Genomic DNA, 27,974 nt, shown 5'->3' with positions numbered 1-27,974 from the left:
TTATTCACAATCCCATCTCTGCGAATTAAGAACAAGTCAATATAAAAACCTAGGGCAAAAGTATGAACCCTATCTCTCGATTGATAGTTCAACAATGATATAAAATAAAAGCAAGGTTCTTTATTGATAATAAAACTTAAACAATTGTTCACCGGGATTAATCAAAGTTATTGCATCTTCATAGGTTAACTACTACCTTAAACTCAACACAATGGGGTTTAGCTCTCCATAGACATGAAGAACACACAAAACTTCATAGATGGATTCATCTTGATCAAGGGAATGTCTTCGATTGATGTTGAATTCTCCCTCGAATGTTGTTTTCAGCTCTGGAATATGAATGCTCTCTAAATTTTGCTCCCAAGATCTTTCACTTATGAGGATTAGGGCTTCTTTTTATAACAAAGTTTCTTTTTACGAAGCTTCCGCGGCGCGGCACGGGTTAGCGAGGCGCGAACTGGGACCTGAAGGTTTGGCGCGTCTCGCCCAGTTTTGCTGCGGCTCGGCCTCTGCTTTATCCCACTTCTTTGTGATTTTGCGTCTCTAGTATCCTTACGCCTTCCAGCCTTAATACCTGCACAAATAACACCCAAAGTGATTCAATTTGCTCTACAATTAGCATCAAACTTCTAGAGTTCAATTCTAACCATAAAATCACTAAAAATCATACAATAAGCCCGACTTCAGATCAAACGGTAGTTATTTTAACATATGAAAATACTAATAATTCACTCCTAACAGGTTGCCTAAATGCACAAGAATGACGTTATACCGATTCGCTATCAAATAGCCCATGTCTGGTAATGACAACCATTTCTCCGGTGGTTTAAAACGAACATTATCTATCATCAATCCGTTTCTCACTTCGGATAATCGAGTGCCGAACAATCTCTCATATAAGTCCTTCTTTTCTCTTATTTCCATGTCCAAGTCACGACGAACCATTTCCCAACCATCCTCTTTATACCCTAAAAATGATGCAATGGCTCTAAATCCATAATTATCAGCTGATTCAACATTAACAATCTCGGTAATATATGGCCTAATATGACAAGGAAACTGAAGAGTGAAATCTTGGTTTTTTTTATTGTGATTGCTTCTTTGACTATGATTGCTTCCTGTAACACCCTTCTAATACCCCGCACAATAATAAACAATAATCAGAGTAAACATGAAAAAGGGCATTACAACTTCCATAAAAATAAAATATAATACTCATGTCATGCCATAAAAGAGAACGTCAACCCAATTTATTCAGATCATCATGTTTAACACAGCGGAATTATCTTTAACATCTGAATAACAAACAGCCAAGTCACAGACTTAAAACATCAACATAAAAATCCATCCAAAATAAAAGAGTTTAACAAGTAACTCTAAACGACGCCCCCAGTGTTACACGACCAGAGCATGACACGGACCCAACTGACTCTAACGAACTACTTGACGAGCTAATCCTCCCCAAGTATGAGAGCTACTCCTCAATCTGAAAAATAACAACAGTAAGGGTGAGTCTCATTCACATTTAACTAATGTTATAAGATATAGATAATAAAATATCATTTCACATGCCATTCACCCAATCACAGTTATGATCAGATTCAAACCATACAATCAGCAAGCAAACAACCAAATTTACACATATTATAACATTGGACAATCTTCCATTCATGTTATAATAGCAAAACAGCCTAATGCAATGCAACTACATGCATGTGGTACCAAAATCTGGGATAACCCAACTCACCGACCCACCATCGTCAAGGATACGGTAACACCCACTCACTAATTCCACACAATGGGAATTAGCTACCACTGATCCACCATCGTCAAGGACCAGCCACGTAATGATTATGAATGCATGCATCAACCATAACATGCTCATCACCCACATACATCGATCAATGTCATAATCATCAATAAAACACATATTTCATACCAACAATACATGTATAATAAACACCAGTTATACCCACAACATCATACAGGTAATACATTCATTAGTGTACCTATAAACATATCTCACCACAAACAAATAAAATCGGGTGTTTTAAAAATAATTCAAGCCACCACTCAAACACCATTTGAGTATATAAATTATTTGTTTAGCTTCACTGTACTCGAAACGGCACCAAAGTCCGGCTTACGGTTTAAAAGTTACACATTTTTAAACTTTTCAAAACGGCCTGTCGCAACAACTAACAGCACGCGGCGCCACATACATTCGCGGCGCGGAACGAATCGGAACTACGCCTTTGCGGCGCAAACAAGGTTTCGCGGCGCGGAACGAGAAGGAACTACGCCTTCGCGGCGCGGCCATATGTTCGCGGCGCGTACTGAACATAACAAAACTTTATGGCCTTCTGCCAAGCAGTTCGCGGCGCCAACTCCTGGACGCGGCGCGAACTGGCGATTTCCAGCGCTCCGAATAGCAGAAAACAGCCTGCAATTTCGTCCCTCTTTCACCGAATCACTACCAAACCAATCTCATTCCAACCAGATTTCTCATACAGTGAAATAACACATATTATAACACATTTATAATACATTCAACCATCCAATTATCACCAATACATGATCAATATAATCATTATGCATCAATCCTCCCAAAACCTAACATTTCTATAACCTAAGCACAACCCAATTGATACGAATAACACGATCAAATTCTATCATACTACCTATAATCCCATAATAGAAGATAAACAGAAGAGTCCCCCCTTACCTGAAGATTGATTCTTCGCTCTTCCTCGCGTCGCACTTCTTCGCTCTTCTCCTCTTTTCACGTTCAGACTTCTTTTCCCAAAATGCTGTAACTCTCTCTATTCCACAACTCCTTCTATTTTATGAAAATAAGCTTATCATTAGTAATGGGCTTCACCACTGACACCCCCCCTTCTACTACAAGCGACACTGGCCCATTAGCCTCATTATTTCCATTATTCTCAGTTAACTCAAATAATTCTAATATTTAATCAAAAATTAATTAAATTAAATAAAGAATTTTATGGGGTGTTACAACTCTCCCCCACTAGAAAAGTTTTCGTCCTCGAAAACATACCTTAGGCAAAGAGTTCCGGGTAGGAGTCCTTCATCTGGCTCTCCAATTCCCACGTAACATTTCCACCGGCTGGTCCCCCCCAAGCTACTCTGACCAACGCTATCTCCTTGCCACGCAATTGTTTCACCTTCCGATCTTCAATCCTCATAGGCAAAGCTTCAACTGTCAGATTATCCTTTACCTGCACATCATCGACTTGGATCGCATGAGATGGATCAGCAATGTACTTCCTCAACTGCGACACATGGAATACCTCATGTAGATTCACAAGTGTCGGTGGCAACGCAATACGATACGCCACTTCTCCAACCCTCTCCGTAATTTGAAACGGACCAATAAAACGCGGAGTCAACTTCCTTGACTTCAGTGCTCTACCAACACCAGTTGTAGGAGTCACCCTCAAGAACACATGATCTCCTTCTTGAAATTCAAGTGTCCTCCTTCTTTTATCATGATAACTCTTCTACCGACTCTGAGAAGTCTTCATCTTCTCCTGAATCATCTTAATCCTTTCTGTTGTCTCCTGAACAATTTCCGGCCCAATCACAGCACTTTCGCCAGATTCGTACCAACACAAAGGCGTTCTACACCTCCGACCATACAAAGCTTCAAACGGAGCCATACCAATACTCGAGTGAAAACTATTATTGTAAGTAAATTCGATCAAGGGTAGATAACTATCCCAAGCACCGCCCTTTTCCAACACACAAGCACGCAACAAATCTTCTAGTGATTGAATAGTTCTTTGTGTCTGTCCATCCGTCTGTGGATGATAAGCAGAACTCAATCTCAGCTTAGTACCCAAAGCCTTCTGCAAACCTTCCCAGAATCTGGATGTAAACCTTGGATCTCTATCTGACACAATACTCGAAGGAATACCATGTAAACTCACTATCCTTTCAATATACAATTGGGCCAGCTTCTCCATTGGGTAATCCATTCTCATTGGTATAAAGTGAGCAGACTTTGTCAACCTGTCCACAATAACCCAAATAGCTTCACAATTCTTCACCGTCCTCGGCAAACCTGAAACAAAATCCATAGATATACTATCCCACTTCCATTCTGGAATAAATAACGGTTGCATAGCTCCATACGGCTTCTGATGCTCAATCTTCGACTTCTGGCAAGTCAAACAAGCATAGACAAATTCAGCTATTTCCTTTTTCATTCCAGGCCACCAAAACAGCTTCTTTAAGTCATGATACATCTTGGTAGCACCAGGATGAATACTCAATCCGCTACGATGTCCTTCTTCAAGAATACTCTTCCTCAATTCGGCAACATCAGGAACACAAACACGATTACCAAACCTCATTATACCATTCTCGTCGATTCTGAATTCACCTCCTTTATCTTGGTTAATCAGAGTCAACTTATCAACCAACTCTACATCAGTCTTCTGACCTTCTCGGATTTCCTCAAGAATACCACTAGTCAGCTTCAGCATGAAGGATAGAAAAACACTTAGAAAGGGGGGGATTGAATAAGTGTGACTTTAAATCTTGAGCGATAAAAATAAAATGCACAATTATTTTTATCCTGGTTCGCTGTTAACGAAGCTACTCCAGTCCACCCCCGCAGAGATGATTTACCTCAACTGAGGATTTAATCCACTAATCGCACGGATTACAATGGTTTTCCACTTAGCCGCAACTAAGTCTTCCAGAGTCTTCTGATCACAACCTGATCACTCCAGGAACAACTGCTTAGTTCACTCCTAAGACTTTTTCTAGAGTCTACTGATCAACACGATCACTCTAGGCTTAGTTCACTCCTAAGACTTTCTGCTCAGCCAACTGCCAAGACTTCCTGCTCAGCCAACTGCCAAGACTTCCTAGAGTATACTGACCAACTGATCACTCTAGTTCCTTACAACTTAATGTAATCTATTCAAGAGTTTACAAATGCTTCTTAAAAGCGATAATCACAACTGTGATATTTCTCTTACAGTTTAAGCTTAATCTCACTAAGATATTACAACAGCAATGTAGTGAGCTTTGATGAAGATGAAGATTCTGAGTTTAGATTTGAACAGAGTTTCAGCAAGTTAATTTGAATTGTATTGGTGCGAAATCATTGACCTTGCTTCTCATCAGAACTTCATATTTATAGGCGTTGAGAAGATGACCGTTGAATGCATTTAATGCTTTGCGTGTTCCGTACAGCTTTGCATTTAATGTTATACGCTTTTGTCAACTACCTCGAGCCTTGTTCACGCTGTGTCTACTGACGTAGCCTTTAGTAGCTTTAACGTTCCTTTTGTCAGTCAGCGTAGTCTGCCACGTGTACTTCCTTCTGATCTGATGTTTGTGAATACGACGTTTGAATATCATCAGAGTCAAACAGCTTGGTGCACAGCATCTTCTGATCTTCTGATCTTGAAGTGCTTCTGAGCGTGATACCATCTTCTGATCTTCAGTGCTTCTGATCTCATGTTCTTCTGATGCTTCCATAGACCCATGTTCTGATTCTGCTTCGACCATCTTCTGATGTCTTGCCAGACCATGTTCTGATGTTGCATGTTGAACCATTTGAGACACATCTTCTGAGCGCTGAATTATGCGTACTCTTTATATATTTCCTGAAAGGGAAATTGCATTGGATTAGAGTACCATATTATCTTAAGCAAAATTCATATTATTGTTATCATCAAAACTAAGATAATTGATAAGAACAAATCTTGTTCTAACAATCTCCCCCTTTTTGATGATGACAAAAACATATATAAATGATATGAATTTGCGATCAGAAAGAGTAGACGGCAAAAGACAGATTACACAGCTATAGCATAAGCATATGAATATGTCTCCCCCTGAGATTAACAATCTCCCCCTGAGATAAATAATCTCCCCCTGAAATAAATACTCGAAGAACTTTGATAAAAGACTTCCCTGATTATTTCGGTAGAGACGATCATATAAGCTTCTGCCTTCAGAGAATTCATAGCTTCTGACTTCTGCTTCCATTGGACAGCTTCAGAACTTGAATTTCTTTAGATCCTTAGAACACTCACAGCTTCTGACTTCTGCTTCCATTCAGGACAGCTTCAGAACTTGAGTTTCTTTGATCTTCAGAACATTCACAGCTTCTGATTTCTGCTTCCATTCAGGACAGCTTCAGAACTTGAATTTCTACCAACATCACTTCATGCTAGATTTGTATCAGAACATTGTTGAATGTACCAGAGCATCATCTGAGCATCTCTACATCCTGAAATGTTACAGAACAAAAACTAAACGACAAAAGTCAGCATGAACGAGTTAGAACATAAAATGTATATTCAAATACATGATATGTATCAGAGCCAAATGTATCAGAGCATTTAGGCTAAAAACATGTATCAGAGCAAATAATGTATCAGAGCCATAACATTATATGTATCAGGGCAAATAGAATTTTGTCATAACAGGATAGACAATGATATTCAAATTCTATTATCAGTGCTTCTGATTCATTCTTCTTTCTTGCTTCTGATCTCTGAAGCTTGACAGCACTCAGCTTGCTTCAGTTTCCATGGTTTTGCTTCTAGTGTTTGCTTTGAAGATTCACTTCACTTCTCTGTACCTGCAAAACACTTAAACCATATAGAACTTGCAGTTCTTGTTAGTGAATGTGTGGGAGCCTTTACCCAGCAACTGATAGATTTAATCAAATCATTTATCATTTATCTTTCTCCCCCTTTTTGTCATAACATCAAAAAGAATATATAAAAAGATTCAGATGTATAAAACGACAAAAGAAAACATTTACTGGAATGTAAAACACAAAGAAACTTTTTCATTGATAATCAAAAGATATTACAAAAGGTTCCTATGTTTAACAAGAGGAAAAACATTCCTAGCAAATACAAAACAAGCAGAAGCAGCAAGGAAAAGAAAACTACAAAGTAGAATTTCCAAAGAGGAAATGACTACAAAAAATAAAAAATACAACATTCGGTCAAGAAACTCAACATAGAAGTTGAGTATATCTTCCCACAACTCAAGAAAGTCTTCTGTCTTTGGATGAAAGTTGATAACAACATCAAAGAAGGATCTGACTTGAGAGGTATTAGAAGAGCCATCCCGAGATGCACAGAGATCTGACGCCTTTGAGTCATGGAGCTTCAACAGGCTTAGGGTGAACGCTAGGTTTTGAGAGAAGAAATGAAAACCGAGAGAGGGAGAGAGAGAGAGAAAACTTTAAGAAGAAAACAAAGAGATAGGAAACCGAAAACCATTTTGAAGAGTATTTAAAGGAAAATAAAATGAAACGAATGATGAAAAGTATTTAATGTTACGTGACGTGAGGAGAGATAATAAAGACAAATGAAGTGACTGGCACAGTTACCTATGGTCGGCGTCCCTTCAACTGCACGCGCGCTTATCTATGAATAGTAACGACAGGTTTACCATCCCGAGATAAAACGTAACAGCTGTTTTGCTTTAAAAGAGGTTCTGAATCAACTTAGACAATGAAACGTTAGTAATAACCGAATCATAATTTCTAAAAGATTTCAATCAGAACTTCTGATTAAAAAAAAATGTTCCTCATTCATTTCAGAAGATACTCATACATGAGAACTTCTCATCTTCTCATTCTGGGCATAAATCCATACTGATGTTCTTCAGGATGAACTTAAACCTATCTTCAGCCAGGGGTTTTGTAAAGATATCAGCCCATTGATGGTCTGTATCAACAAAGTTTAAAGAAATAACACCCTTCTGAACATAGTCCCTTATGAAATGATGTTTTATCTCAATATGTTTAGCTTTTGAATGAAGAATAGGATTCTTAGATAAACATATAGCAGAAGTATTATCACAGAATATAGGAATGTTACTCTCAAATATCTGATAATCTTCTAACTGACTCTTCATCCAGAGCATCTGTGTGCTACAACCAGCAGCAGCGACATATTCTGCTTCTGTTGTTGATAGAGCAATAGTTGCCTGCTTCTTGCTGTACCAGGAGATCAAATGACTTCCAAGAAATTGGCAACTTCCTGAAGTACTTTTTCTTTCAATTCTGTCTCCAGCATAGTCAGCATCGCAGAATCCTACTAAGTTGTATTCTTTAGATTTTCTGTAAACTAAACCAACATTAGTAGTACCTTTCAGATACCTTAGAATCCTCTTAACAGCAGTTAGATGAGATTCTCTAGGATCTGATTGGAATCTAGCACACAAACAAACACTGAACAGAATGTCAGGTCTAGAAGCAGTCAGATATAGAAGAGATCCAATCATACCTCTGTATAGCTTCTGATCTACCTTCTTACTTACCTCATCCTTACCTAGGATGCATGTTGGATGCATAGGAGTTTTGGCTTCTTTGCAGTCTAGAAGATTAAACTTCTTCAGAAGTTCCTTCACATACTTGGTTTGGTGAACATACGTTCCTTCTGATGTTTGATTTATTTGTATTCCAAGGAAATACTTGAGTTCTCCCATCATGCTCATTTCAAACTCAGCCTGCATAGACTTAGCAAACTCCTTTCCAAGTGTAGCATTAGATGTTCCAAAAATAATATCATCTACATATATTTGACAAATTAAAATATCCTTTTCAAAGGTTTTACAAAAGAGAGTAGTGTCCACTTTTCCTCTAGTGAAACCATTATCCAGAAGGAAAGAACTTAAGCGTTCGTACCAAGCTCTGGGAGCCTGTTTCAATCCATACAATGATTTCTTAAGTTTAAAAACATGATTAGGAGACATAGAGTCTTCAAAACCAGGAGGTTGATGGACATAAACTTCTTCATCTATATAACCATTTAAGAAGGCACTCTTAACATCCATCTGATAGAGAGTGATGTTATGTTGAGTGGCAAAAGAAATTAATAGACGAATAGATTCTAACCTGGCCACTGGTGCAAAGGTTTCTGTGTAGTCAATCCCTTCTTGCTGACTATAACCCTGAGCCACCAGTCTGGCTTTGTTCCTTACCACTTCGCCTTTCTCACTGAGCTTGTTTCTGAAGACCCATTTTGTACCGATTATATTGAATCCATCTGGTCTAGGAACAAGATCCCAAACATCATTCCTTGTAAACTGATTTAGTTCTTCTTGCATAGCAATTATCCAGTCTGGATCTTCTAGAGCATGATCAACAGAAGTTGGCTCGATCAAAGATACAAGACCTAATTGACAGTCTGCATTGTTTCTAAGGAATGCTCTTGTTCTGATTGGATCATCCTTCTTTCCAAGAATGACATCTTCTGAATGACCAGAGATGAGTCTGGATGATCTTCTGACAGATGGTTCTTCAGAAATACTTAGATCCTCCAGAGAAGCTGATACTTGATCTTCAGATTCTTTGCTTCTGAGAAGCTCTGCTTCTGATGCGTTGCTTCTTGGCTCAACAGCTTCTGATATGTCAATATCACAACCTGCAAAATTATCAACTTGCTTTGGTTTTTCAGAACCAAGCTTATCATCAAACCTGATATTGATTGATTCTTCTACAACCAATGTTTCAGTATTGTATACTCTGTAGCCTTTTGAGCGTTCAGAATATCCAAGAAGGAAACACTTTTGAGCTTTGGAATCAAACTTACCAAGATGATCTTTAGTGTTCAGAATAAAGCATACACATCCAAAAGGATGGAAATATGAAATGTTGGGCTTTTTATTCTTCCACAATTCATAGGGAGTCTTATTAAGAATAGGTCTGATAGAGATTCTATTCTGAATATAACATGCAGTGTTTATTGCTTCTGCCCAGAAATGCTTAGCCATATTGGTTTCATTGATCATGGTTCTGGCCATTTCTTGAAGAGTCCTATTCTTTCGTTCTACAACCCCATTTTGCTGTGGAGTTCTAGGACAAGAGAAATCATGGGCAATACCATTTTCTTTGAAGAATTCTTCAAAGGATCTGTTCTCAAATTCACCACCATGATCACTTCTGACCTTTATGATTTTACACTCTTTTTCAGATTGAATCTGAATGCAGAAATCAAAGAACACTGAATGAGTCTCATCCTTGTGTTTCAAGAATTTTACCCATGTCCAGCGGCTATAATCATCTACGATGACTAATCCATATTTCTTTCCTCTGACAGATGCTGTTTTGACTGGTCCAAACAGATCAATGTGCAAGAGTTCTAATGGCCTAGAGGTAGAAACAACATTCTTAGACTTGAATGCAGGTTTGGAGAACTTGCCCTTCTGACATGCTTCACAAAGAGCATCTGATTGGAATTTCAAATTAGGGAGTCCTCTGACAAGATTCAGTTTGTTAATCTGAGAGATCTTTCTCAAACTAGCATGACCTAATCTTCTGTGCCAGACCCACTGCTCTTCAGAAACAGACATAAGACAAGTCACCTTCTGACTCATAAGATCTTGCAGATCTGTCTTATAAATGTTGTTCTTCCTCTTGCCTGTAAATAGGATTGAGCCATCCTTCTGATTTACAGCCTTGCAAGACTCTTGATTAAAGATTATATCATAACCATTGTCACTTAATTGACTGATAGATAAAAGGTTATGTGTTAATCCTTCTACAAGAAGTACATTAGAAATGGAAGGAGAGTTACCAGATTTTATAGTTCCAGAGCCAATTATCTTGCCCTTCTGATCTCCTCCGAACTTGACTTCTCCTCCAGACTTAAGCACCAGGTCTTGGAACATAGACCTTCTTCCTGTCATGTGTCGCGAGCATCCAGAGTCCAGGTACCATGACATGTTGTGCTTTGTCCTTCTTGCAGCCAAGGATATCTGCAATAGGAATAATTTTATCCTTAGGTACCCACATCTTTTTGGGTCCTTTCTTGTTAGATTTTCTCAAGTTCTGATTGAACTTGGGTTTAACATTGTAAGCAATAGGAGGAACAACATGATAATTTTTAATGTGAGTTTCATGATATTTCCTAGGTTGTGTCACATGCTTCTTAGTGTGTGTTATGTGAAAACTTTGTGCATGTGAGGTGTGCCTAATATCATGAGAGTGGCCATACTTGAACTGATCATACAATGGCTTGTATGTAATTTTCATTTCATCAACAGGTTCAAGTTTGTATGGGGTTTTACCCTCATAACCAATGCCAACTCTTTTGTTTCCAGACACAGCATATATCATAGAAGCTAGCTGACTTCTGCCAATACTTCTAGATAAGAACTTTCTGAAACTTAAATCATATTCTTTCAGAATATGGTTCAGACTAGTAGTGGATTTTTCTGAATCAGAAGGAGATCCAACATCATTGGATAATTTTAAAAGTTTTTCTTTTAATTCAGAATTCTCCAACTCAAGCTTCTTTGTTTCAAATTCAAATTGCTTTTTCAGCTTTTTGTATTTGAGACTAATCTGAGACTTGAGTTCCAGAAGTTCAGTTAGACCGGAAACTAACTCATCTCTAGTAAGTTCAGAAAATACCTCTTCAGAATCTGATTCTGATGTAGATTCTGATCCGTCATCTTCTGTTGCCATCAGCGCACAGTTGGCCTGCTCATCTTCTGAATCATCTTCTGACTCATCCCAGGTTGCCATAAGACCTTTCTTCTTATGAAACTTTTTCTTGGGACTTTCCTTTTGAAGATTTGGACATTCATTCTTGTAGTGTCCAGGCTCATTGCATTCATAGCACATGACCTTCTTCTTGTCAAATCTTCTTTCATCAGAAGATTCTCCACGTTCAAATTTCCTTGAACTTCTGAAGCCTCTGAACTTCCTTTGCTTGGTCTTCCAGAGTTGATTTAGCCTTCTGGAAATCATGGACAGTTCATCTTCTTCTTCAGATTCTGATTCTTCAGGATCTTCTTCTCTGGCCTGAAAAGCGTTAGTGCATTTCTTGATATTTGATTTTAATGCAATAGACTTACCTTTCTTTTGAGGCTCATTTGCGTCCAGCTCAATCTCATGGCTTCTCAAGGCACTGATAAGCTCTTCCAGAGAAACTTCATTCAGATTCTTCGCAATCTTGAATGCAGTCACCATCGGACCCCATCTTCTGGGTAAGCTTCTGATGATCTTCTTTACATGATCAGCCTTGGTGTATCCTTTGTCAAGAACTCTCAATCCAGCAGTCAGAGTTTGAAATCTCGAAAACATCTTTTCAATGTCTTCATCATCCTCCATCTTGAAGGCTTCATACTTCTGGATTAAGGCAAGAGCTTTTGTCTCCTTGACTTGAGCATTTCCTTCATGAGTCATTTTCAAGGACTCATATATGTCATAGGCCGTTTCCCTGTTAGATATCTTCTCATACTCAGCATGAGAGATAGCATTCAGCAAAACAGTTCTACATTTATGATGATTCCTGAAAAGCTTCTTTTGATCATCATTCATTTCTTGCCTTGACAGCTTCACGCCTCTGGCATTTACTGGATGTTTGTAACCATCCATCAGAAGATCCCATAGATCACCATCTAGACCCAGAAAGTAACTTTCCAGTTTATCTTTCCAGTATTCAAAGTTTTCACCATCAAATACCGGCGGTCTAGTATAACCATTGTTACCGTTGTATTGCTCAGCAGAGCCAGATGTAGATGCAGGTGTAGGTATAGTCCTTTCACTTTCATCAACCATCTTTTAAATGAAGCGTTTTTCTCTTCCTGAATCTTTTCTAAACACGGTTAAGTGCTTGCACCTTAGAACCGGCGCTCTGATGCCAATTGAAGGATAGAAAAACACTTAGAAAGGGGGGGGGGGATTGAATAAGTGTGACTTTAAATCTTGAGCGATAAAAATAAAATGCACAATTATTTTTATCCTGGTTCGCTGTTAACGAAGCTACTCCAGTCCACCCCCGCAGAGATGATTTACCTCAACTGAGGATTTAATCCACTAATCGCACGGATTACAATGGTTTTCCACTTAGCCGCAACTAAGTCTTCCAGAGTCTTCTGATCACAACCTGATCACTCCAGGAACAACTGCTTAGTTCACTCCTAAGACTTTTTCTAGAGTCTACTGATCAACACGATCACTCTAGGCTTAGTTCACTCCTAAGACTTTCTGCTCAGCCAACTGCCAAGACTTCCTGCTCAGCCAACTGCCAAGACTTCCTAGAGTATACTGATCAACTGATCACTCTAGTTCCTTACAACTTAATGTAATCTATTCAAGAGTTTACAAATGCTTCTTAAAAGCGATAATCACAACTGTGATATTTCTCTTACAGTTTAAGCTTAATCTCACTAAGATATTACAACAGCAATGTAGTGAGCTTTGATGAAGATGAAGATTCTGAGTTTAGATTTGAACAGAGTTTCAGCAAGTTAATTTGAATTGTATTGGTGCGAAATCATTGACCTTGCTTCTCATCAGAACTTCATATTTATAGGCGTTGAGAAGATGACCGTTGAATGCATTTAATGCTTTGCGTGTTCCGTACAGCTTTGCATTTAATGTTATACGCTTTTGTCAACTACCTCGAGCCTTGTTCACGCTGTGTCTACTGACGTAGCCTTTAGTAGCTTTAACGTTCCTTTTGTCAGTCAGCGTAGTCTGCCACGTGTACTTCCTTCTGATCTGATGTTTGTGAATACGACGTTTGAATATCATCAGAGTCAAACAGCTTGGTGCACAGCATCTTCTGATCTTCTGATCTTGAAGTGCTTCTGAGCGTGATACCATCTTCTGATCTTCAGTGCTTCTGATCTCATGTTCTTCTGATGCTTCCATAGACCCATGTTCTGATTCTGCTTCGACCATCTTCTGATGTCTTGCCAGACCATGTTCTGATGTTGCATGCTGAACCATTTGAGACACATCTTCTGAGCGCTGAATTATGCGTACTCTTTATATATTTCCTGAAAGGGAAATTGCATTGGATTAGAGTACCATATTATCTTAAGCAAAATTCATATTATTGTTATCATCAAAACTAAGATAATTGATAAGAACAAATCTTGTTCTAACACAGCATACCCAATTTAACACTGGTAGGAGTGTCTTCACATACTAAACTCAAATCTCGGAATTGCTCAATAAAATCCAATTCTCTCACCATCAGCATAGACATATGCAAGGACTTCCTACTCAATGCATCGGCAACAACGTTTGCTTTACCCGGATGATAATTCAGTTCAAAATCATAATCCTTGAGAAATTCTAACCATCTCCTTTGTCTCATATTCAGCTCTTTTTGGTCAAAGAGATATTTCAAACTCTTGTGATCACTAAATACTTCAAACCTTGAACCATATAGGTAATGCCTCCACAATTTCAACACAAATACCACTGCTGCCAACTCTAAGTCATGAGTCGGATAGTTTCTCTCATGCACTTTGAGTTGTCTCGACGCATAAGCGACTACCTGTTGATTCTGCATTAGTACACCCCCTAATCCCGACAACGAAGCATCACAATAAACAACAAAAGATTCCGCCGGATTCGGCAAAATCAAGATCGGCGCACTAGTCAACCTCTTCTTCAACTCTTGGAATCCTTCTTCACATTTCGAATCCCACACAAAAGCTTGACCCTTCCTAGTCAACTTAGTTAACGGCAATGCTAACTTTGAAAAACCTTCAATGAACTTTCTATAGTAACCCGCAAGACCAAGGAAGCTACGGATTTCGGAAACTGACTTCGGAGCTTCCCACTGAGACACTGCTTCTACTTTCGTTGGGTCAACGGCAATACCATCCTTAGAAATTACATGCCCAAGAAAGCTCACTTCATTTAACCAGAACTCACACTTTGACAGTTTTGCATAAAGTTTCTTTTCCTTCAATAGTTCCAATACCACTCTAAGATGATTTGCATGCTCTTCTTCATTCTTAGAATGTATTAAAATATCATCTATAAACACTACTACGAACTGATCCAGATAAGGATGGAAGATCCTATTCATATACTCCATGAAAACCCCCGGCGCATTGGTTACTCCAAATGGCATCACTGTATATTCGTAATGACCATACCTCGTTCTAAATGCCGTTTTCTGAATATCGTCCGTCTTCACCCGAATCTGATGATATCCCGACCTCAAGTCAATTTTGCTGAACACACAAGCTCCAACCAGTTGATCCATCAAATCATCAATCCTCGGCAAGGGATACCGATTCTTGACAGTAACCTTGTTCAGTTGTCTGTAATCCACACACAACCTCATTGAACCTTCTTTCTTCTTCACTAGTAACACCGGTGCACCCCACGGTGAGACACTAGGACGAATAAATTTCTTCTCAAGTAACTCTTCCAATTGACTCTTCAACTCAGTCAACTCCGATGCCGACATACGATAAGGTGCCATTGACACAGGACTAGTTCCAGGAATTAATTCAATAGCAAAATCTACCTCCCTCTCTGGCGGTAATTCTCTTACATCTTCGGGGAAAACTTCCGGAAATTCACATACTACCGATAAGTCACTACTCACCGCTTTCTTTTTCACTTCCATGGACGCAATCAACATAAACACGGCAGCCCCGTCCTTCATTGCTTTATCCACTTGTCTAGCCGTCAACTCTAAGTCCTCAACACTGACATCTTCAGGAAAAGTAATCGTTTTCGTGAAACAGTTGATATGAACCCGGTTAAATTGCAACCAATTCATGCCCAGGATAACATCCAGTTGTTCCAACGGAAGGCACACTAAGTCCATTCGGAATTCTCTACCAAAAATATCAATTGGACAGTTCAAACAAGCAAACGAAGTAGTCACTGAACCCGACGCAGGAGTGTCAATGATCATACTTCCATTAATCTCAGATATTTCCAAATTCAGTCGTTTAGCACAATCCAATGAAATAAACGAGTGAGTTGCTCCAGTATCTATTATTGCAATTAAAGGAGTGCCATGGATAAAACACGTACCTTTAATCAACCGATCCTCTGGAGTAGTCTCTGAACCAGATAAGGCGAACACCTTACCACCAGCTTGATTCTTCCTCGGCTTAGGACACTTAGGACTAATATGACCTTCTTCCCCGCAGTTGAAACAAGTTACAGTGTTCCCTTTGCACTCAATAGCAATGTGACCTGCCTTTCCACATCTATAGCACTTCTTTTCCTCACTTTTGCACTCGTGAATGCGATGTCCAGGTTCTCCACACTTGAAGCACTTAATAGGGGCACTAGAGTCTCCCCCACTAGGCTTCTTCCAGCCTCCAGCTTTCTGGTTACCCTTACCATATGGCTTACCACGATCCATATGATTTTTTCCTTTCCTGTCGACTAACTCGCGAGAGTGTGACGACTTCAGTTTAATATTGTCCTCTTCAAAGATTCGGCTGCAGTCAACCAAATCGACAAACCTGCGAATCCTCTGGTATCTGATACCCTGTTTAATCTCATCACGGAGACCATTATCAAACTTAACACACTTCGAGAATTCACTAGCCTCATCATTATTGTAGTGGACATAATACTTTTCCAGCTCAACAAACTTGGACGCATACTCTGGCACAGTCATGTTACCTTGTGTCAGCTCCAAAAATTCAATCTCTTTCCTGCCTCTAACATCCTCAGGAAAGTACCTCCGCAAGAATTCTCTCTTGAACACAGCCCAAGTGATTGCAATACCTGCATCTTGCAGTTCGTCCCTACTAGCCATCCACCAATCATCAGCTTCCTCAGACAGCATGTGAGTACCATATCTCACCTTCAGATTTTCGTCACAATCAATCACCCGGAAGATCCTTTCAATTTCCTTCAGCCACTTCTGAGCGCCTTCGGGATCGTGAGTGCCTTTGAACAACGGAGGGTTGTTCCTCTGAAAACTATTCAGCTGCCTGTCAGCACCAATTCCAGCTCCATTGGCATTCCCTCCCAACACACCAGCAATCATACCGAGAGCCTCAGCAATCGCGTCGTCATTTCTTCCTCCTCTTCTGGCCATTGTTCTGCTGAATATCAAACAATACTTATTAGAACAAGCAGTATCGACTGTGTCAATCTTACACTAGTCGCATACGAGGGATCAACCGACACTAAGACTCTGACTCAAACGACCGACTATGCTCTGATACCACTATTGTAACACCCTTCTAATACCCCGCACAATAATAAACAATAATCAGAGTAAACATGAAAAAGGGCATTACAACTTCCATAAAAATAAAATATAATACTCATGTCATGCCATAAAAGAGAACGTCAACCCAATTTATTCAGATCATCATGTTTAACACAGCGGAATTATCTTTAACATCTGAATAACAAACAGCCAAGTCACAGACTTAAAACATCAACATAAAAATCCATCCAAAATAAAAGAGTTTAACAAGTAACTCTAAACGACGCCCCCAGTGTTACACGACCAGAGCATGACACGGACCCAACTGACTCTAACGAACTACTTGACGAGCTAATCCTCACCAAGTACGAGAGCTACTCCTCAATCTGAAAAATAACAACAGTAAGGGTGAGTCTCATTCACATTTAACTAATGTTATAAGATATAGATAATAAAATATCATTTCACATGCCATTCACCCAATCACAGTTATGATCAGATTCAAACCATACAATCAGCAAGCAAACAACCAAATTTACACATATTATAACATTGGACAATCTTCCATTCATGTTATAATAGCAAAACAGCCTAATGCAATGCAACTACATGCATGTGGTACCAAAATCTGGGATAACCCAACTCACCGACCCACCATCGTCAAGAATACGGTAACACCCACTCACTAATTCCACACAATGGGAATTAGCTGCCACTGATCCACCATCGTCAAGGACCAGCCACGTAATGATTATGAATGCATGCATCAACCATAACATGCTCATCACCCACATACATCGATCAATGTCATAATCATCAATAAAACACATATTTCATACCAACAATACATGTATAATAAACACCAGTTATACCCACAACATCATACAGGTAATACATTCATTAGTGTACCTATAAACATATCTCACCACAAACAAATAAAATCGGGTGTTTTAAAAATAATTCAAGCCACCACTCAAACACCATTTGAGTATATAAATTATTTGTTTAGCTTCACTGTACTCGAAACGGCACCAAAATCCGGCTTACGGTTTAAAAGTTACACATTTTTAAACTTTTCAAAACGGCCTGTCGCAACAACTAACAGCACGCGGCGCCACACACATTCGCGGCGCGGAACGAATCGGAACTACGCCTTCGCGGCGCAAACAAGGTTTCGCGGCGCGGAACGAGAAGGAACTACGCCTTCGCGGCGCGGCCATATGTTCGCGGCGCGTACTGAACATAACAAAACTTTATGGCCTTCTGCCAAGCAGTTCGCGGCGCCAACTCCTGGACGCGGCGCGAACTGGCGATTTCCAGCGCTCCGAATAGCAGAAAACAGCCTGCAATTTCGTCCCTCTTTCACCGAATCACTACCAAACCAATCTCATTCCAACCAGATTTCTCATACAGTGAAATAACACATATTATAACACATTTATAATACATTCAACCATCCAATTATCACCAATACATGATCAATATAATCATTATGCATCAATCCTCCCAAAACCTAACATTTCTATAACCTAAGCACAACCCAATTGATACGAATAACACGATCAAATTCTATCATACTACCTATAATCCCATAATAGAAGATAAACGGAAGAGTCCCCCCTTACCTGAAGATTGATTCTTCGCTCTTCCTCGCGTCGCACTTCTTCGCTCTTCTCCTCTTTTCACGTTCAGACTTCTTTTCCCAAAATGCTGTAACTCTCTCTATTCCACAACTCCTTCTATTTTATGAAAATAAGCTTATCATTAGTAATGGGCTTCACCACTGACACCCCCCCTTCTACTACAAGCGACACTGGCCCATTAGCCTCATTATTTCCATTATTCTCAGTTAACTCAAATAATTCTAATATTTAATCAAAAATTAATTAAATTAAATAAAGAATTTTATGGGGTGTTACAACTCTCCCCCACTAGAAAAGTTTTCGTCCTCGAAAACATACCTTAGGCAAAGAGTTCCGGGTAGGAGTCCTTCATCTGGCTCTCCAATTCCCACGTAACATTTCCACCGGCTGGTCCCCCCCAAGCAACTCTGACCAACGCTATCTCCTTGCCACGCAATTGTTTCACCTTCCGATCTTCAATCCTCATAGGCAAAGCTTCAACTGTCAGATTATCCTTTACCTGCACATCATCGACTTGGATCGCATGAGATGGATCAGCAATGTACTTCCTCAACTGCGACACATGGAATACCTCATGTAGATTCACAAGTGTCGGTGGCAACGCAATACGATACGCCACTTCTCCAACCCTCTCCGTAATTTGAAACGGACCAATAAAACGCGGAGTCAACTTCCTTGACTTCAGTGCTCTACCAACACCAGTTGTAGGAGTCACCCTCAAGAACACATGATCTCCTTCTTGAAATTCAAGTGTCCTCCTTCTTTTATCATGATAACTCTTCTACCGACTCTGAGAAGTCTTCATCTTCTCCTGAATCATCTTAATCCTTTCTGTTGTCTCCTGAACAATTTCCGGCCCAATCACAGCACTTTCGCCAGATTCGTACCAACACAAAGGCGTTCTACACCTCCGACCATACAAAGCTTCAAACGGAGCCATACCAATACTCGAGTGAAAACTATTATTGTAAGTAAATTCGATCAAGGGTAGATAACTATCCCAAGCACCGCCCTTTTCCAACACACAAGCACGCAACAAATTTTCTAGTGATTGAATAGTTCTTTGTGTCTGTCCATCCGTCTGTGGATGATAAGCAGAACTCAATCTCAGCTTAGTACCCAAAGCCTTCTGCAAACCTTCCCAGAATCTGGATGTAAGCCTTGGATCTCTATCTGACACAATACTCGAAGGAATACCATGTAAACTCACTATCCTTTCAATATACAATTGGGCCAGCTTCTCCATTGGGTAATCCATTCTCATTGGTATAAAGTGAGCAGACTTTGTCAACCTGTCCACAATAACCCAAATAGCTTCACAATTCTTCACCGTCCTCGGCAAACCTGAAACAAAATCCATAGATATACTATCCCACTTCCATTCTGGAATAAATAACGGTTGCATAGCTCCATACGGCTTCTGATGCTCAATCTTCGACTTCTGGCAAGTCAAACAAGCATAGACAAATTCAGCTATTTCCTTTTTCATTCCAGGCCACCAAAACAGCTTCTTTAAGTCATGATACATCTTGGTAGCACCAGGATGAATACTCAATCCGCTACGATGTCCTTCTTCAAGAATACTCTTCCTCAATTCGGCAACATCAGGAACACAAACACGATTACCAAACCTCATTATACCATTCTCGTCGATTCTGAATTCACCTCCTTTATCTTGGTTAATCAGAGTCAACTTATCAACCAACTCTACATCAGTCTTCTGACCTTCTCGGATTTCCTCAAGAATACCACTAGTCAGCTTCAGCATACCCAATTTAACACTGGTAGGAGTGTCTTCACATACTAAACTCAAATCTCGGAATTGCTCAATTAAATCCAATTCTCTCACCATCAGCATAGACATATGCAAGGACTTCCTACTCAATGCATCGGCAACAACGTTTGCTTTACCCGGATGATAATTCAGTTCAAAATCATAATCCTTGAGAAATTCTAACCATCTCCTTTGTCTCATATTCAGCTCTTTTTGGTCAAAGAGATATTTCAAACTCTTGTGATCACTAAATACTTCAAACCTTGAACCATATAGGTAATGCCTCCACAATTTCAACACAAATACCACTGCTGCCAACTCTAAGTCATGAGTCGGATAGTTTCTCTCATGCACTTTGAGTTATCTCGACGCATAAGCGACTACCTGTTGATTCTGCATTAGTACACCCCCTAATCCCGACAACGAAGCATCACAATAAACAACAAAAGATTCCGCCGGATTCGGCAAAATCAAGATCGGCGCACTAGTCAACCTCTTCTTCAACTCTTGGAATCCTTCTTCACATTTCGAATCCCACACAAAAGCTTGACCCTTCCTAGTCAACTTAGTTAACGGCAATGCTAACTTTGAAAAACCTTCAATGAACTTTCTATAGTAACCCGCAAGACCAAGGAAGCTACGGATTTCGGAAACTGACTTCGGAGCTTCCCACTGAGACACTGCTTCTACTTTCGTTGGGTCAACGGCAATACCATCCTTAGAAATTACATGCCCAAGAAAGCTCACTTCATTTAACCAGAACTCACACTTTGACAGTTTTGCATAAAGTTTCTTTTCCTTCAATAGTTCCAATACCACTCTAAGATGATTTGCATGCTCTTCTTCATTCTTAGAATGTATTAAAATATCATCTATAAACACTACTACGAACTGATCCAGATAAGGATGGAAGATCCTATTCATATACTCCATGAAAACCCCCGGCGCATTGGTTACTCCAAATGGCATCACTGTATATTCGTAATGACCATACCTCGTTCTAAATGCCGTTTTCTGAATATCGTCCGTCTTCACCCGAATCTGATGATATCCCGACCTCAAGTCAATTTTGCTGAACACACAAGCTCCAACCAGTTGATCCATCAAATCATCAATCCTCGGCAAGGGATACCGATTCTTGACAGTAACCTTGTTCAGTTGTCTGTAATCCACACACAACCTCATTGAACCTTCTTTCTTCTTCACTAGTAACACCGGTGCACCCCACGGTGAGACACTAGGACGAATAAATTTCTTCTCAAGTAACTCTTCCAATTGACTCTTCAACTCAGTCAACTCCGATGCCGACATACGATAAGGTGCCATTGACACAGGACTAGTTCCAGGAATTAATTCAATAGCAAAATCTACCTCCCTCTCTGGCGGTAATTCTCTTACATCTTCGGGGAAAACTTCCGGAAATTCACATACTACCGATAAGTCACTACTCACCGCTTTCTTTTTCACTTCCATGGACGCAATCAACATAAACACGGCAGCCCCGTCCTTCATTGCTTTATCCACTTGTCTAGCCGTCAACTCTAAGTCCTCAACACTGACATCTTCAGGAAAAGTAATCGTTTTCGTGAAACAGTTGATATGAACCCGGTTAAATTGCAACCAATTCATGCCCAGGATAACATCCAGTTGTTCCAACGGAAGGCACACTAAGTCCATTCGGAATTCTCTACCAAAAATATCAATTGGACAGTTCAAACAAGCAAACGAAGTAGTCACTGAACCCGACGCAGGAGTGTCAATGATCATACTTCCATTAATCTCAGATATTTCCAAATTCAGTCGTTTAGCACAATCCAATGAAATAAACGAGTGAGTTGCTCCAGTATCTATTATTGCAATTAAAGGAGTGCCATGGATAAAACACGTACCTTTAATCAACCGATCCTCTGGAGTAGTCTCTGAACCAGATAAGGCGAACACCTTACCACCAGCTTGATTCTTCCTCGGCTTAGGACACTTAGGACTAATATGACCTTCTTCCCCGCAGTTGAAACAAGTTACAGTGTTCCCTTTGCACTCAATAGCAATGTGACCTGCCTTTCCACATCTATAGCACTTCTTTTCCTCACTTTTGCACTCGTGAATGCGATGTCCAGGTTCTCCACACTTGAAGCACTTAATAGGGGCACTAGAGTCTCCCCCACTAGGCTTCTTCCAGCCTCCAGCTTTCTGGTTACCCTTACCATATGGCTTACCACGATCCATATGATTTTTTCCTTTCCTGTCGACTAACTCGCGAGAGTGTGACGACTTCAGTTTAATATTGTCCTCTTCAAAGATTCGGCTGCAGTCAACCAAATCGACAAACCTGCGAATCCTCTGGTATCTGATACCCTGTTTAATCTCATCACGGAGACCATTATCAAACTTAACACACTTCGAGAATTCACTAGCCTCATCATTATTGTAGTGGACATAATACTTTTCCAGCTCAACAAACTTGGACGCATACTCTGGCACAGTCATGTTACCTTGTGTCAGCTCCAAAAATTCAATCTCTTTCCTGCCTCTAACATCCTCAGGAAAGTACCTCCGCAAGAATTCTCTCTTGAACACAGCCCAAGTGATTGCAATACCTGCATCTTGCAGTTCGTCCCTACTAGCCATCCACCAATCATCAGCTTCCTCAGACAGCATGTGAGTACCATATCTCACCTTCAGATTTTCGTCACAATCAATCACCCGGAAGATCCTTTCAATTTCCTTCAGCCACTTCTGAGCGCCTTCGGGATCGTGAGTGCCTTTGAACAACGGAGGGTTGTTCCTCTGAAAACTATTCAGCTGTCTGTCAGCACCAATTCCAGCTCCATTGGCATTCCCTCCCAACACACCAGCAATCATACCGAGAGCCTCAACAATCGCGTCGTCATTTCTTCCTCCTCTTCCGGCCATTGTTCTGCTGAATATCAAACAATATTTATTAGAACAAGCAGTATCGACTGTGTCAATCTTACACTAGTCGCATACGAGGGATCAACCGACACTAAGACTCTGACTCAAACGACCGACTATGCTCTGATACCACTATTGTAACACCCTTCTAATACCCCGCACAATAATAAACAATAATCAGAGTAAACATGGAAAAGGGCATTACAACTTCCATAAAAATAAAATATAATACTCATGTCATGCCATAAAAGAGAACGTCAACCCAATTTATTCAGATCATCATGTTTAACACAGCGGAATTATCTTTAACATCTGAATAACAAACAGCCAAGTCACAGACTTAAAACATCAACATAAAAATCCATCCAAAATAAAAGAGTTTAACAAGTAACTCTAAACGACGCCCCCAGTGTTACACGACCAGAGCATGACACGGACCCAACTGACTCTAACGAACTACTTGACGAGCTAATCCTCACCAAGTACGAGAGCTACTCCTTAATCTGAAAAATAACAACAGTAAGGGTGAGTCTCATTCACATTTAACTAATGCTATAAGATATAGATAATAAAATATCATTTCACATGCCATTCACCCAATCACAGTTATGATCAGATTCAAACCATACAATCAGCAAGCAAACAACCAAATTTACACATATTATAACATTGGACAATCTTCCATTCATGTTATAATAGCAAAACAGCCTAATGCAATGCAACTACATGCATGTGGTACCAAAATCTGGGATAACCCAACTCACCGACCCACCATCGTCAAGGATACGGTAACACCCACTCACTAATTCCACACAATGGGAATTAGCTACCACTGATCCACCATCGTCAAGGACCAGCCACGTAATGATTATGAATGCATGCATCAACCATAACATGCTCATCACCCACATACATCGATCAATGTCATAATCATCAATAAAACACATATTTCATACCAACAATACATGTATAATAAACACCAGTTATACCCACAACATCATACAGGTAATACATTCATTAGTGTACCTATAAACATATCTCACCACAAACAAATAAAATCGGGTGTTTTAAAAATAATTCAAGCCACCACTCAAACACCATTTGAGTATATAAATTATTTGTTTAGCTTCACTGTACTCGAAACGGCACCAAAATCCGGCTTACGGTTTAAAAGTTACACATTTTTAAACTTTTCAAAACGGCCTGTCGCAACAACTAACAGCACGCGGCGCCACACACATTCGCGGCGCGGAACGAATCGGAACTACGCCTTCGCGGCGCAAACAAGGTTTCGCGGTGCGGAACGAGAAGGAACTACGCCTTCGCAGCGCGGCCATATGTTCGCGGCGCGTACTGAACACAACAAAACTTTCTGGCCTTCTGCCAAGCAGTTCGCGGCGCCAACTCCTGGACGCGGCGCGAACTGGCGATTTCCAGCGCTCCGAATAGCAGAAAACAGCCTGCGATTTCGTCCCTCTTTCACCGAATCACTACCAAACCAATCTCATTCCAACCAGATTTCGCATACAGTGAAATAACACATATTATAACACATTTATAATACATTCAACCATCCAATTATCACCAATACATGATCAATATAATCATTATGCATCAATCCTCCCAAAACCTAACATTTCTACAACCTAAGCACAACCCAATTGATACGAATAACACGATCAAATTCTATCATACTACCTATAATCCCATAATAGAAGATAAACGGAAGAGTCCCCCCTTACCTGAAGGTTGATTCTTCGCTCTTCCTCGCGTCGCACTTCTTCGCTCTTCTCCTCTTTTCACGTTCAGACTTCTTTTCCCAAAATGCTGTAACTCTCTCTATTCCACAACTCCTTCTATTTTATGAAAATAAGCTTATCATTAGTAATGGGCTTCACCACTGACACCCCCCTTTCTACTACAAGCGACACTGGCCCATTAGCCTCATTATTTCCATTATTCTCAGTTAACTCAAATAATTCTAATATTTAATCAAAAATTAATTAAATTAAATAAAGAATTTTATGGGGTGTTACACTTCCTAGAAGTTTGTGATGCTTGCGATTGTATTTGTGAAGATTGAGACACCTGGTCAGCATACTCAAAACTTGAAGGATCCCTATAAACATCATACCCAACTGGTTTCTTCCCTTTCCTCTTCACTCCTCCCTTAGTTTTTATTTTCTCAGGTGGTGGACACAATGAAGTTGTTGTGGGATATGCAACTTTACAAATCCTACTTTTCAATGCTCTTTTTCCAACAACATCTAGTGATTTAAACGTTCTCCACAATTCATCAATTGCATTACTCATTTCCACCTCTGAACCACCTTCCTCATCTAAAGGCAACTCACCTTCCATAGATAGTATCCTCCATTGAAGATGAACACTTTCTATTGGTATTGGAATTCCAACAACAATCAATTTCCCCATCTCACAAGCACAAGGTAACCTATAACTTGTTCTCATAGTACAACCACATTTTCCCTACTATTTAACACATAATCAAGCCTCAATAACTCTTCAGCGATGCGTCTCAAAGCTGATCTCGATACCGAACCATGCAAATTACTGTAAAATGTAGGGGTGTGCAAAATATCCGGTTGTGATGTCCAAATCCATAACCAAATCCATACCACTTTTAAATATCCGGATATAATTGAATGGTTACTAACCGGTTTAGTTATTACTGGTTTGGTTATCCATTCATATAATCCGGATATAACTAAATGGTTATTAACTGGTTAAATTATTTTGGATTCGGTTATAATCCAAATCCAAATATTTTAATTGTCAAAATATTTTTTTTTTTTGAAAAATTTTTTTTCGAAAAAAATAATTCTTTAAAACTAGATTTTTTTTAAACTGGTTATATAATCATAACCAAATTTATAACCGGTTATATAACCAGTTTTGATTAAAATGTGATTATGGTTATAAATCCAAACTATTTAAATGGTTATGGTTTGGTTTTTGAAAGTAACCAACCATGCACACCCCTAGTAAAATGGACTAATGTGTGCGTGCTCAACCTCATAAAAACTCTTTTGAAACGAAGCTCGGATGTTACCTATTTGTATTTTCAAGTTAGAATTCACAGCTTCCCAAACTTTGACCATGTCACCAAGACTGTTCCCTATCATCTGCTTTAGCTTCCAATGTGCAGACTCAACCCTAAAAATAAACAAACTAAGTATAAAAAAATAACACTTTAAAAATTAATACATACTAAAAAGACTAAGAATTATGACATACCGATTAGTCGTGGTGTTACCAAAATGAAGCACTCGATCAATTCATGCGCCTACAAATCTTTGCCTATGTGGGATCAACCAAGTGTTTTTCACGTAATCGAGGAAGTCACTACAAGCAAAGCATGCTTGCTCAAGATATTGCAACCATACACCATACTCAACCTCATTACTAGCCCATACAACATCTTTCCACAATGTGTTTATCGTCTCTTGCATGTCTTTCATCATATATTCCTTGCATTTCATCCCAACATTTTTGTTAATGTGAAAACGACATAGCAAGTTATGCGTCGTAGGAAACATAACTTCAACTACTTTCATCAAAGCAAGATCTATATCCGTCAAAATCACTTGTGGACCCACATCTTTCTTCACAAACAATTGCTTCAACTTATCCAAGACCCAACAATAACTCTCTGTCTGCTCACACTCCATATAAGCAAATGCAACCGCAAATGTCAACTCGGTCGATGTCATACCAACTATTTCAAACAGAGGCTGTCTATATTTGTTGGTCTTATATGTGACGTCCATAATTAAGACAGTTGGAAAAAGATTCAGCAACTTTATCGAATCTGGATGAGCCCAAAAAATATCTCTCACAACTTCCGAATCATCCCTTTTCCTACTCCAATAAACATAGTTCACCTCCTCTATAAGCTTAAGCAAATGTTGTATCTCACTTCTTGGACCTCTTATCTCTACTTCTATCACACTCTTATGCTTGTATATTTGCGTGATACGAGTGGCATTCTTAGAATCTCGCTCTTGCAAGGAAATCAATATGTGTCTAGGCGGAACATGTCTCTTTGTCAAATCATCAACATGTTGCTTCTGATTTCTTGTCAACCTACCAACAAAGGAATGACCTTCTAATTTATCTGGTAAACCATGATTATGAACTCCACGTTTTACATCAACCTTCCATCCAGACCTATCTTTTGCCGGAGTCGGCCTGATTTTGAATGGACATCCACGTCTCTTAGTAGCACTTTGAGTCTCACTTTTATCCTTATATTTTCCCCCTTTATCGCACCCAAATATCACTTTGTTGCTTCTTCCTCTTTTGCCTGTTTCGGTGTCTGAACGGGTGATGATAACAGTCACTTTATTATTGATTCCGGTCTCTTTAACCCATCGGATAACCTCTTCCCGTGTGACAAATCTCACTTTGTGAAGTTGTGAAAGCATCGGTGGTATCTACAGTTGTCTCGTTTTTTGACAAATCTGGACCAGAATTTCCATACCTAAAAAAATATTAAAAAAAATAAAAAAACAGAAAAAGCATTCCGGAAGACATATGAAAAGAGTTCCGGAAACGCATTCCGGAATACATTGGTCAACTCTTCCGACTTGAAAAAAGGCGTACCTGTACACTTTACCAAAGTGTTCTGGTTTGGTTTTCATCTTTCCGGAACTGTTTTGAAAAGACTTC

At 39.6% G+C, this 27,974-nt stretch overlaps 1 protein-coding gene across 1 annotated transcript; it reads right to left on the bottom strand.

Annotated features, from left to right (window-relative positions):
- Window positions 1-27,946, bottom strand: LOC131636340 (uncharacterized). Its single transcript, XM_058906957.1, has 8 exons — window positions 27,909-27,946; window positions 27,710-27,786; window positions 26,619-27,621; window positions 26,318-26,459; window positions 25,374-25,772; window positions 747-1,131; window positions 465-574; window positions 1-18 (listed from the first exon to the last, which is right to left on the bottom strand). Exons 1-8 carry the CDS (start codon window positions 27,944-27,946, stop codon window positions 1-3), a joined length of 2,172 nt encoding a protein of 723 aa, XP_058762940.1.
- Window positions 27,947-27,974: the final 28 nt, after the last annotated feature.

The sequence above is a fragment of the Vicia villosa genome, unplaced genomic scaffold, assembly GCF_029867415.1.
Source record: "Vicia villosa cultivar HV-30 ecotype Madison, WI unplaced genomic scaffold, Vvil1.0 ctg.001699F_1_1, whole genome shotgun sequence".
In the NCBI taxonomy this organism is placed as follows: domain Eukaryota; kingdom Viridiplantae; phylum Streptophyta; class Magnoliopsida; order Fabales; family Fabaceae; genus Vicia; species Vicia villosa.
Note: the sequence above shows the minus strand (reverse complement) of the source record. Positions and strands in the feature narration are given on the sequence as shown.

Excerpts from the sequence above, each read along its gene's own strand:
- LOC131636340 (XM_058906957.1), bottom strand. The coding sequence starts at position 27,946 with ATGAAAACCAAACCAGAACACTTTGGTAAAGTGTACAG. Across the intron at positions 26,460-26,618 it reads GATTACGTGAAAAACACTTG|GGTTGAGTCTGCACATTGGA; the intron begins GTTGATCCCACA and ends GTTTATTTTTAG. Across the intron at positions 1,132-25,373 it reads GTTTTGAGTATGCTGACCAG|AAGGGTGTTACAGGAAGCAA; the intron begins GTGTCTCAATCT and ends GCGGGGTATTAG.